The 11,647-nt window shown below is 37.0% G+C and overlaps 1 protein-coding gene and 1 pseudogene across 1 annotated transcript in view; both read left to right on the top strand.

Moving 5' to 3' along the window:
* Window positions 1-10,981, top strand: part of LOC102468209 (diacylglycerol kinase eta-like) — a gene marked incomplete at its 3' end in the record, with an annotated part of 46,009 nt that extends 35,028 nt beyond the window's left edge. The window contains exons 6-9 of the mRNA XM_027774581.1: window positions 5,053-5,157; window positions 5,432-5,564; window positions 10,024-10,130; window positions 10,856-10,981. Coding sequence (XP_027630382.1) covers window positions 5,053-5,157; window positions 5,432-5,564; window positions 10,024-10,130; window positions 10,856-10,981 — 471 coding nt within the window. The remainder of the gene's footprint in view (window positions 1-5,052; window positions 5,158-5,431; window positions 5,565-10,023; window positions 10,131-10,855) is intronic.
* LOC114009089 (uncharacterized) lies at window positions 10,239-10,333 on the top strand (annotated as a pseudogene).
* Window positions 10,982-11,647: the final 666 nt, after the last annotated feature.

The raw sequence follows: 11,647 nt of genomic DNA, 5'->3' as shown, positions 1-11,647 counted from the left end.
TGCCCAAGGTCCTGAGAGGAGAATGGAGGAGAAGGGATTGTGGCATGGCCATCCCCCCCGAGGGGTGATTTCTTACTTTCTGTCTCTCTGGCGAGTACACACACCCTATAGCAAAAAACTCTCCAAAAAAAAAACCCTTATATGTTTAGACACTGGGTCTCCACCTTGGCTGTGCTTTGGAATCACCTGAGAGTTTTTTTTAAAAAAATACTGGTGGACAGATCCCCTCTGATAGTCTGACTTCATGCTACAGAGTGTGGTCTAGTTGTTGGGATTTTTAAAAATCCCCCAGGTGATTCTAATGTGCAGCAGAGTTTAAGAACTTCTCATTTGAAATAATATAAGGTTTTAAAGTGCTAAATTTCCATCTTTTTGTTAGTAGAAGATCAAATAATGTTTTTATTACAGAAGTACTACAAAATTGTTTTAGAAACTGTAGTTGACCCAAAAATATGTATGTAATAGTGATCTGTAATCCCTTCACTGGAAGATAACAATGCAGTATTAGGCTTTGTCCCTTTTAAAGCACATTTGTTTATTTAAAGTTTTTAATTACAAATGTTCTCTTCTATGGAGTTTCATGTTTAATGCCAGATTGTCTTACTTCTCCTTGTTGGATTTACCGACTTTTCCAGACCAATAAATTCTTGATTTTTATTATTATTTTTTTTTAATTTATAATTCTTAGGCTTAGACCTTTTCTTTTATTTTTTTTAAAGAATTATTTTATTTAACTTTTATTTATTATTATCATTATTATTTTCCAGTTTGATCAGAGAGAGAGAAAGGAAGTGAGAAAGCAAGCCACCAGGTCCGAGACTTGAACCGTGGTCAGCCATGTGGGAGTCCAGCGCCCCCAACCACCATGCCACCTGCCGGCCCCAAATTCTTGATTTTTAAATAAACTCCTTTGGTGTCTTCAAGAGATTGGTTCCACCATATCTGTGGTACCAAATCCAGGGATGCGCCAAGTCTCTTACATAAAATGGCATTGTATTTGCATAAAATCTAGCACATCCTTCTGTGTGCTTTAAATCATGTCTAGGTTACTTATAATACTTAATGCAATATAAATATACAAATAGTCGCTATACCATTTTTTAATTTCTATTGCTAGAGTTATTTTGCTTCGTTGGTTTTGGGGTGTGTGTGTGTGTGTGTGTGTGTGAATATTTTCAATCTGTAGTTAGTTGAATTTGGAACCCAGGGATATGGAGAGCTGACTATAAACACATAATAGTGTCAAGTTTTTTGTTTGTTAGGTTTTTGTTTTGGCTATAGGGCATGTGTCCTTGCCATAGAGACAGAGAAACCCAGAGACAGAAAGTGAGAAATCGCTTACCAGGGGGGATGGCCACACTGCAATCCCTCTTCTCCATTCTCCTCTTGAGATTTTGGGCATGCTTGCACACATGCCCAGCATGAGTTTTAAGTCTCTGAGTTCAGAACTTGACTATGTGGTAGTCCAGCAATGTAACCGCTATGCCATCTGCTGGTACCCATAGTTTTTAGAGGCCAGTAACTCCCAAAGTGGAGCAGTCTATATATTAGTGGAGAATTTGTATATTCTCTGAAGTAACACTTAGGAGACTGATTTATTTCTCTCTCCTTTCAGACACATAAATCTTGGTTTACTTCTTATCTCCCATATAAACTGACGACAAAGCCAAGCCCATATGGTTTTTATCCCTGAGCAGTGGCATGCAATAGAGCTCAGTAAGTGCTTGAGTTAATGGATAGAGAGCTGTATTTCAGGATCCAAGGTGGGAGTGGTGGTTAGAGTTTAAAAGGATAATAATTACTGAAATAAGTTCAGATGTGCCTGAAAAAAAATTACTTGGGAATGTAGGGGTAGTAGGGAATAAGAGTGGGTTTGAGAAAAGGGCAAGAGGATAGGGGACACTTTAGAATAGGCAAGCTTTAGATCCTATAAGGAAAGTGCAACGTCCTCTAGTTTCAGAAACTTCCTGCATTTGGCCTCCAACAGGCTGTCTTCCCTGGAATAGCTGCCCAAAATGAGGAAGGGATCCCTCTTCCTCAGTATGGTGAAGGGATCTTATCTTATCGTCCATCTCCCCTGTACTAGTCACTTGTCTTTTTTTTTTTTTTTTTTGCTGAGGAGGGGGTATTTTTGCTAAAGGGCACATGCACTCACTAGAGACACAGAGAGACAGAAAGCGAGAAATCATCCTCCAGGGGGGATGGCCATGCCATGATCCCTTCTCCTCCATTCCCCTCTTGGGGAATGAAGAGTTGTGCACTGGCATGAGTTTTAAGCCACTGGTCCAGTACTCAAACCACAGTTGACCATGTGGGAGTCCAGCCCCTTAACCACTGTGCCACCTGCCAGTCTGGACTCTTCACTTGTCTTAATAGAGAAGCTGAATCAGATATACTGTCAGAGTAAGAATCAGTTAATTTTTGGAGTCTACTCCTCCTTGAATATTTTCCTAATAACAACTTGATGACAAACTATTGTGGTATAATAGAGTTCCATGAACAACTATGACTGACCCATTTATTTCTACAAAGGCCTGAGAAGAGGAGGAGTTTAAATAAATGGTGTGGAAGGGACTCAGAGCAGTAATGGCCTGCAGAGGGATTTCCCCAGGAGGGAAAGGGCCAGCTGAGATATGTCACAGGTTTGCTGGTGAAGCCAGGCTTGGTTTCAGTGAGCCCACACCACTCAAGCTGCTCTGCAAGGTGTTTTTGATGCTCTAACCACAAAGCTGGACATCTTGGCTTCATACGAATTATGAAGGATTTGTTTTGCATAGTAACTTCATGCAATGTAGCTTAATAATCAGTAGATTTCTTAATCACAATCACAAAGGTTATGTAACAGAATACCTTTATAACTTTTGGCCTTTGAAAAACTTTTTATTTAAACATGTTTTGATCTTTACTTGCTTATTACTCTCTGAATTATCATTAAAAAGCAGAAATTGCAAATGTGTACATTTTACTTTGTGAGCATATAACGTACATGCATGATTCTGTTACATCACTGAAATCATTTAGAATTTAGGCATCTGCATATTCTAAAACCTACAAAACATTATAAGTGATTCTCTACCATCTCTCCTATTTTTATTGAAAAGGCATTAAAGATAGTTAAAACTATCAATCATCATACTTAGAATTAAGAACAAAATTAAAGAATAAAATAGCAAGCCTGGCTTATTTGTCTGAATAATTGTCTCACAATAAAATCATATTAGGTTGTTTGGAAAGTCATGATATATTTTCCTGTTTTTCTATCCAAAAATGCGTTCTAACTTTCCTGATAACCCAATACAATAAATGAAGGAGAGAGAATTCTTATAGTGACATCACAGAATATAAGATGAATCCTAGAGGTGATATTTATTCAGATAACATCACCAAGTCGAGTGAAACGCAGAGATTTCTGGAATGGTGGGCCAACATTCAGAGCTTGGAGTATATTATGATTTAATGGTACCTCTCCACTGCATTTAATGAGCTGTCCTAGAAAAAACATTTTGAAGCAATAAAGCATCCATTTGGCTTCTAAGTAATGAAGGAAGCATTGCTCTTTGCATTAACTATTTATTCAGGAAGAGAACTGACCAACTGCTAATAAGCTTTATCCAGAAGGTCATGAGAAACAGAAAAAAAAAAATGCAAAACTGAGGTTCTCTTCAATTTCATATGCAATTAACCCAAAGCTGAATGGTTGGTGCTCCTTTTCCATGTCACTGTTGGCCAGCTCTATTTAAGTGTGAGTGCCTGTCAGATGTATTAAAGGCTTCTGGGCTCAGAGAAGGACTGTGTAGCCTAAACCAGTGATAAGTGAGAGGAGGCAATGACTGGTGAGTACCTAAGATTAGGCTGATCTCTTTCGTTTCGAAATAGATGTGTTTTCTAAAATGAATAGTGGCAGTTTCGGCTTTTTACTTTACTCTCTTTTGAGAAGAATTCACTTCGTTTTCCTTTTTATATGATGGTTGCTTTTTCATTACTTGTAAAATCTGCTCTACAGTTCAGTTCAGTGTTTAGATTTATCGCTTGATCGGGAGGCTTTTAACGTGAGAAAATTCCTAATTTGGTATATAAATAAATTTGTAATACATTATTTGGAAATAGCTTCTAGGGAGTAATATAATGTTTTTCTCTTGTTCCACAAGTAAATAAGTGTTCCTTCTTTGTAGTAAATACTTAGATTTATTAACTCCATGATCACAACCTAATTATTACATTCACCCATAAAGAGGGGCTTCTTTCAAGGCTTTTCAGAATCTTACTTTGAAGCACTTTTGTGATAAAACAGCACAGAGTTTTCATTCTTTTTGCTTGAAGCTTCTTAGTATAATTAATTTGCTTTTTTTAGTGACATAAAAAAAGATGAAAGTCATAATTCTTTTCTTTCTTACTTTTCTTTTCTTTTTTTTTTTTTTTTTTTTTTTGTCACAATTATTTTCTTCCCTAAAGCCAAGTAAAGGATTTTTGTGCTAATTTTTCCTCCCTGTTCTCACTAAAGACTAGTGCTTTGGAGTTCCATACTGAGAAAAAATTCATCATATAAATCATATTAAAATAGGCTGTGGAAATATGTAAACAGTATTATTTAACTGTTAGCAGAATATTCTTGATACCGTAATAAACAGATCATGAAATCATTTAGTAGTGCCTTCTTTTGGCTTTCAACTTAAAAAATATTTTCCATATTGAAAACTATGTATTCTAAGTTTACTACAAATTATTTTGAAGTACATTTTAACTAAATTTTGGAGACAGAGCTCATGAAATAAGAATGCACTGTTTGTTTGGGTTCGTAGCCTTTGGAAAAGGGCTAGAGAGCCTGAGAAGTAAGTAGCAATAGGATCAAAACCAAGAAGATTCTTTAGCATTTTCCTTTCCTAGACCACATGATATTACATCACATGGAGATCTCATTTACTTTACGGAGAATCCTACTTTCTTCATCAAGGAAATAGACTCAGGTTAGAAATGGAATTACCTCATAAGCGGTTAGGTGTTGTACAGTCTCTCTTGGTTATTGACAATCATTAGAATGAATTATCCCTTCAGATAATCACTCCGTTCCGAAGGCTAATGCTGTGTGCTGATAACAGAAAGGAGATGGAAGACTGGATCAGCTCACTGAAGTCCGTACAGACCAGAGAACCCTACGAGGTAAAAGAGTGTCTCTACTGTCGTCTCGTGTTCTTAGAGGATAAATATTAACTGAACAGCAAAAATACTGAGCAAAAATGAGTATGTGTAGACACATTCAACTACTTGCTTAAACCAGATTTTGACTTTTTTTTTTTTTTTTTACCTGAAACAGAATGCTCTGGGCTTAAAAAATTATTTGAAGTTTTGACTATAACTATACATATTTCAAAGAGTTCAGCGTTGTAGTCTTGCTGTCCTGTTTGGCAAATCTGTCCTGACATCTCCTTTCCAGGTGGCCCAGTTTAATGTGGAACATTTCTCAGGGATGCATAACTGGTACGCCTGCTCCCACGCCCGCCCCACCTTCTGTAACGTGTGCAGAGAGAGTCTGTCTGGAGTCACCTCCCATGGCCTGTCCTGCGAAGGTACTGTTACACCTGGCGGTAACCGTATTGAAGACACACTACCATTGGTTCTTCTGTGATATAAACAGCAAAACTCATCACAGGAAAAATTTTCCTTAGATGGAAACAGTGATTGGGATACCTCAGAGGAACACCATGTTTAAGTTTTATTGTAGCATGAGGTCGAGCTCTGCACACACAGGACTAAATTGGGAAATATTTTTGCTCAGGGAAAGATAGTATAAAAATAATTTGAAAGGAAGCATAAATCAAATTATAGCATTTTACTCCTAAGAACTGGGAACTACAATCTAAAAAAAAAATCTTTGGATCCTGTATGTCATTCCAGTATTTTTCATTCTGATTGGTGAACAAATCATCAATCCAGAAAAAAATAGAGCTCTTTAGTTAAACCCTCATTTACCATTACAAACTATAATTGGAAGTAATAATAGTTTAACTCATTTAAACTTACCTTTCCTCATCTGTAAAATGAGGATAATATTTATATCTCACCAGATCACTCGAAATTAAAATGAAAGAGTACGTACATATAAATCTGTTTCTAGTTACAGTTTGAATTTGTAGAAATTTGTAACTGTGCTCTTTAAGAAATCTATCAAATAAACATTCCAGCTTGGGCCTGAGGAATCAAAATTCATGAAAACTAAAATTTGAAGGAATTAAACATTTGATTTTAGATTTAAAGAATAATTGCAAAAGAAGATACAATTGGCTTTTATGACTTTATCGAAAAGGTTTCTGGTAGGTCTAATAACTCCTGCCAGACCCGTACTATCATGTTGCATTATTTTGAAGATCTTATTGCCTTCTAGTATCTCATCTCAAAAATACTAAAACAGGGAACTAGCTGTTAGCATAATGGCTATGTCGCTGGACTCCCATGTAGTCGACCGCGGTTCGTGTCCCGGACCCGGTGGCTTAAAACTCACGCCAGGCACGTGTGCGTGCATGCCCAAGATCCCGAGAGGAGAATGGAGGAGAAGGGATTGCGGCGTGACCATCCCCCCTGGGGGGTGATTTCTCGCTTTCTGTCTCTATGTCTCTGTCTGTCTGGCGAGCGCACACGCCCTATGGTGGAAACCTCTCCAAAAAAAAAAAAAAAGAAAGAAAAAGAAAAAATACTAAAACAAATACCAGAGCTGAGCTACTTTATGATACCCTTCTGATTTGAAAGTTATGTATTATTAAATATATTTAATTATTTAGGAATTCAGTCAACAGTAAAATGAGTGAAACTTTTTCTAAAAAACATTTTTTTTCTTTTTTTTTCTTTTTTTTTTTTTGGAGAGATTTTCACTATAGGGCGCGTGCGCTCGCCAGACAGACAGAGAAGGACACAGCGACAGCGAGAAATCACCTCCTAGGGGGGATGGTCACGCCGCAATCCCTTCTCCTCCATTCTCCTCCCGGGATCCTGGGCACGCACGCACACGCGCCCGGCGTGAGCTTCAAGCCACTGGGTCCGGGACACGAACCGCAGTCGACCACGTGGGAGTCCAGCGACATAGCCATTACGCTAACCGCTGGTTCCCCTAAAAAACATTTTTAAAGAAAAATGAAAATCTTAGCTGGTAAGAAATGTAAGTCTTTAAATAACTGCATTATGTTCTTTGTAAATAATGTCTTTCAGACTTTTTTTAAGTCTCATGGGATTTAAAAATATTTTTTAGAAAATGATATATATTGGTGTTCATTTTCTTTGCTGGTAAGGTTTTTTAAATCTTCCCTCTCTATCCCATTAACATTTTTAGAACTGCAGCAAAAGGTTTAAAAACCCGTACGGTTTTAAATGTAAAATAAAAAGTTGCTCTTTAGGTTGATGACGTTATGGTTATCGTAGATATTTTTTATCATAATCAAAGTTGTACTTAAATTTTTGAAACCCCCTCTTCAAGTCTGAATGAACAGCCTGCTTGAAAAAACTAAAAGGAGACTTAAGAAGTTTTAAAAGTTATAATGGAGATGCAAATATAACACAAATTGTTCAACAGTGAAGATTACTAACTTTGTATTAGAATGGAATCCAGCTTCCAGTGTGCAAATTGATCACTAAATTTATGTAACCTTTCTGCCCTTGTTTTTAGCAATAAAATGAGACTGTACTGATTTGTCTTCTAGGTTTGTGTTGAATAATAACTAAGATCATAATTTTAAAGCCTTGCATATATAAAATAGTATATGAGTGAAACATAAAATACAAGAAATAGTTTTAATAAATAATCCCTTAAATCAATAGAAAATGTTAATTGTAGTTTCAGAGCATAATTGTCCTTCATAGTTATTTAAATAGTAGTTTCACATAAAAAGTTAAATTGTAAATTTTTTTCAATCAACAGCATAAAATAGGTCAACTTTGGTACTTAAGAAGTTTTATTAGGGAGAAATGTTCATATGTTGAAATATCCACTTTGTAAGCTAAATAACGTGATTGAATGTGTAAAAGAAAATGAAATAAATATTTTTAAAAAGAAGTTTTATTTTAGTTGCTATTTAACACTTTGAAAGATTCAGTTTGGTAAAGGTTAAATGTTGCAGTAAAAATTATAATTTTGTCACATCAGTTTTTTTTTTTGAGTTCTGTGATTTTAAATAATGACTTTACAGGTCAGAGAAAAATGCTTTATTTCAGGATAACCTATCTGAAGAAATTTGATTATCGCCTAATAAAATTAAAGTACCCGTCAATCATATTTATTCCTCAGTGACCATACTTAAACTCTGGTTTGTTTTAATATGATCATCATATATTAAACAACTTTGTAATTCTCAAAGCTCATGGCATGTGGCACTTTATTATTACAAAAGTATGATTTTTATTTTTATTGACCTGTTTGATTTGTAGTAGCCAGATTTTCAAAAAGCCATGAAATTATGCACTATTGGCCTGTTTCAGCTTCTTCTTTTCCCCTTAGGAACCTGTTATGGACTATCAATAGCAAGTGCTTATACTTAGATGACAGTTTTAGGATCCTGCTTCTGAGAAATGCCATGATAGATATAAAGGCCTAGAGATTCTAACTAGTCATAGTTTAAAATAGTCACTCAAGGAGCCGGCAGGTGGCATGGTGATTGGAGTGCTGGACTCCCATATGGCTGACTACGGTTTGAGTCCCGGACCCAGTGGCTTGCTTCCTCATTTTTCCCTCTGTCTCTCTCTGGTCAAATTGAAAATAATAATAATAATAAAATTAAATTAAATAATTCTTTTAAATAGTCACTCAGAGCAGAACAGATCATGATTAGTTTTTTTTCTAAACTAAACTTAATTCCTATAGTGTTATTCTTCATGCTTATTGTTTATTAGCAACAAAATTCAATTGAAATATTACTATTTTCTATATGAAGTCTGTGCCCGAGTCACATAGTCATTTATGACAAAAACAGTATGATTTCCAGGAAAGAATTTTTCCAAGTACACAAAAGAGGAAGTAAGAAAGACATTTCCAATATCTACAGAATAATATTTTCAAGGATAAACCAGCTCAATTTAAATCACCCTTTATATATTGGCTATTCTTGTTTCTCTCTGGTCAAATTAAAATAAATGAATAAATAATAAAATTAAATACAATTTTTTGAGAGTTTTTTTTCTATAGGACGCGTGTGCTCTCCAGACAGACAGACAGAGACAGAGAGACAGAAAGCAAGAAATCACCCCCCAGGGAGGATGGCCACGCTACAATCCCTTCTCCTCCATTCTCCTCTCAGGATCTTGGGCATGCACGCAGACGCGCCCGGCGTGAGTTTAAGCCACCGGGTCCGGGACTCGAACCGGAGTTGACTATGTGGGAGTTCAGCGACATAGCCATTACGCTAACTGCTGGTCCCTTAAATACAATTTTTTTAAAAAGTGCCACCTTTGCAACTCTCATCATTTTTCCCATTATGCCTGGAGTTTTCTTGATATGCATTCAATTGCTTTGAATTGCTTATCTTACTGACATTTTCAAACTTAATATAAATATACATGTGCAATAATACAAATATCAGAAGTGTATAGCTCAATAAATTTGCATAAAATAGACACATTCATGTCATAAGTATTCAGATCAAGAAGTAGGTTGTTTTGAGCACCCCAGTTACTGAATTGTATTTATTTGTGTGTGTATGTGTGTATGTGTGTTTGTGTGTGTGCTCATGAACCCTACGAGGGTGTCTATGTATGTGTGTGTTGCTTCCCTCCTTAAGAACTCATTTGTTTTATTTATTTCCTTTCTGTTCTTCTAAATAGCAACCTGAGGCTTTATAAGGGCTTCATAAGCACATAGTTGTATGTGTTTTTTTAGAACACCATTACTATTGTTGGAGAGTAATTCAAACTTTTAAAAATATTTGTTCTCTTTCTGCCTTATCTCTCCCTTTAAAAAATTTCATGCTGTGATTTCTTTTGTAAATCATTAGCCCCAAAGTATTGATTTACTTTAAAATGATTGACTCTTTTTTTGTTTTTTTTCAGTATGTAAATTCAAGGCTCATAAGAGGTGTGCAGTGAGGGCAACGAATAACTGCAAATGGACCACTCTGGCCTCCATTGGGAAGGACATTATAGAGGACGAGGATGGGGTAAGCCGCTGTCTATTTCTGATCTCTTCCCAGTGCCTCTCAGTTTCTGTTCTTGTGGAAATAATGATAGGGAGTTAAGTGGAAGTGTTCATTATTAAGATCAAATAGGTACTCACTTTGGCAGCCCATGGACTAAAATTGGAATAATACAGAGGCTCCTGTGCAAGGATGACATGCAAATTTATGAGGTGTTCCACATTTAAAGAAAAATACAGTATAAAATAGAAGGTTTTAGTTGATTATGAGTTTTTATTTTTTCACTCAGGTTTTTGTAATCCAGTTTCTTCAGCTCTGATTTGGAGGGAAATCTGTTGGAATAGTGCTTAAGTGTGACTGCTGTGCTGGGCTGGTGGTGTAGGCCCTTGGCTGACAAACTCTTTCTAAGGCTTAGACTCTGGGGCTTCCTCTCAATAAGTACCCCCTTCCAAACCTTGCCTCAGTTGTAACTTGCCTATGAATCTGATAGCACTGAATGATCCCCTTGGATAATCCTTTTACATGCCTTTCTCCTTAGGCTTCTTCCTGAATCCCAAAGGGTAGGGCTTTCCTCTTATCTTTGTATCCCTGAAGGGTCCAGGCACAATAGCTGCTACATAGATGAGAGCTAAATGAGCGAATGGTGGGCAATACTGATCCCACGGTGTAGGGACCAGCCTGTGTCTTCCCCAGGGTAGGCAGGGGGTGCCCAGTCTTCACGTTGGTGGTCCTGTCCTCCTTTTCCATAGGTCGCTATGCCTCACCAGTGGCTTGAGGGCAACTTGCCCGTGAGTGCCAAATGTGCTGTCTGTGACAAAACATGTGGCAGTGTCCTACGTCTACAGGATTGGAAATGCCTTTGGTGCAAAACTATGGTAAGGGTTTTGGAATTATTTCACCTTTTCTAAATTAGCTTCTTTCTCTGCCTTTGTCATATATGTAGTTTAGAGGCAAAGCAAAAAATTCATGGCAGCAGGCCAGCAGGTGGCGTGGTAGTTAAGGCACTGGACTTCCACATGATCAATCATGGTTTGAGTGCTGGACGCAGTGCCTTGAAAATCATGCCAGTGTGTGTGCATGCATGCCGAAAACCCCAAGAGGAGACTAAAGGAGCAGGAATTGTGATGTGACCATTTTCCTGTGGGGAGATTTCTCACTTTCCTTCTGTCTCTGGAGAGCACATGTGCCCTATGGTACAAATCTTTAAAAAACAAAAAAAAAAAGCAGAGCAGAGTATGGTAGCATGCATACCCCATTGTAACCTTCTCTACCTTCCAATTTGGTCATTTTCCCCAAATACGCTTTAGTACTCTTAATTCTTTTCTGCAGTTTTGTTGTTTCATTTTGCTTTAGCCACATAGTGGCTTTCTTTTTTTGGCCTGTCTTACCACTCTACACAAAAGGCCCTTCTCTGTTATGCCACCAAACTCTGGTTGACATGCAGAATGTAATTTTGCTCCAACCTCGTGTATTCTTAACAGAACACTGTGTTTAATAGGCCATCCCACTGATGTATTGGGTCACTGGAAAAGTCACGACAC

Source organism: Tupaia chinensis, unplaced genomic scaffold (genome assembly GCF_000334495.1).
Source record: "Tupaia chinensis unplaced genomic scaffold, TupChi_1.0 Scaffold000458_2, whole genome shotgun sequence".
Lineage (NCBI taxonomy): Eukaryota > Metazoa > Chordata > Mammalia > Scandentia > Tupaiidae > Tupaia > Tupaia belangeri.
The sequence above is the reverse complement of the archived record's forward strand: the minus strand, read 5'-3'. Positions and strand labels throughout refer to the sequence as shown.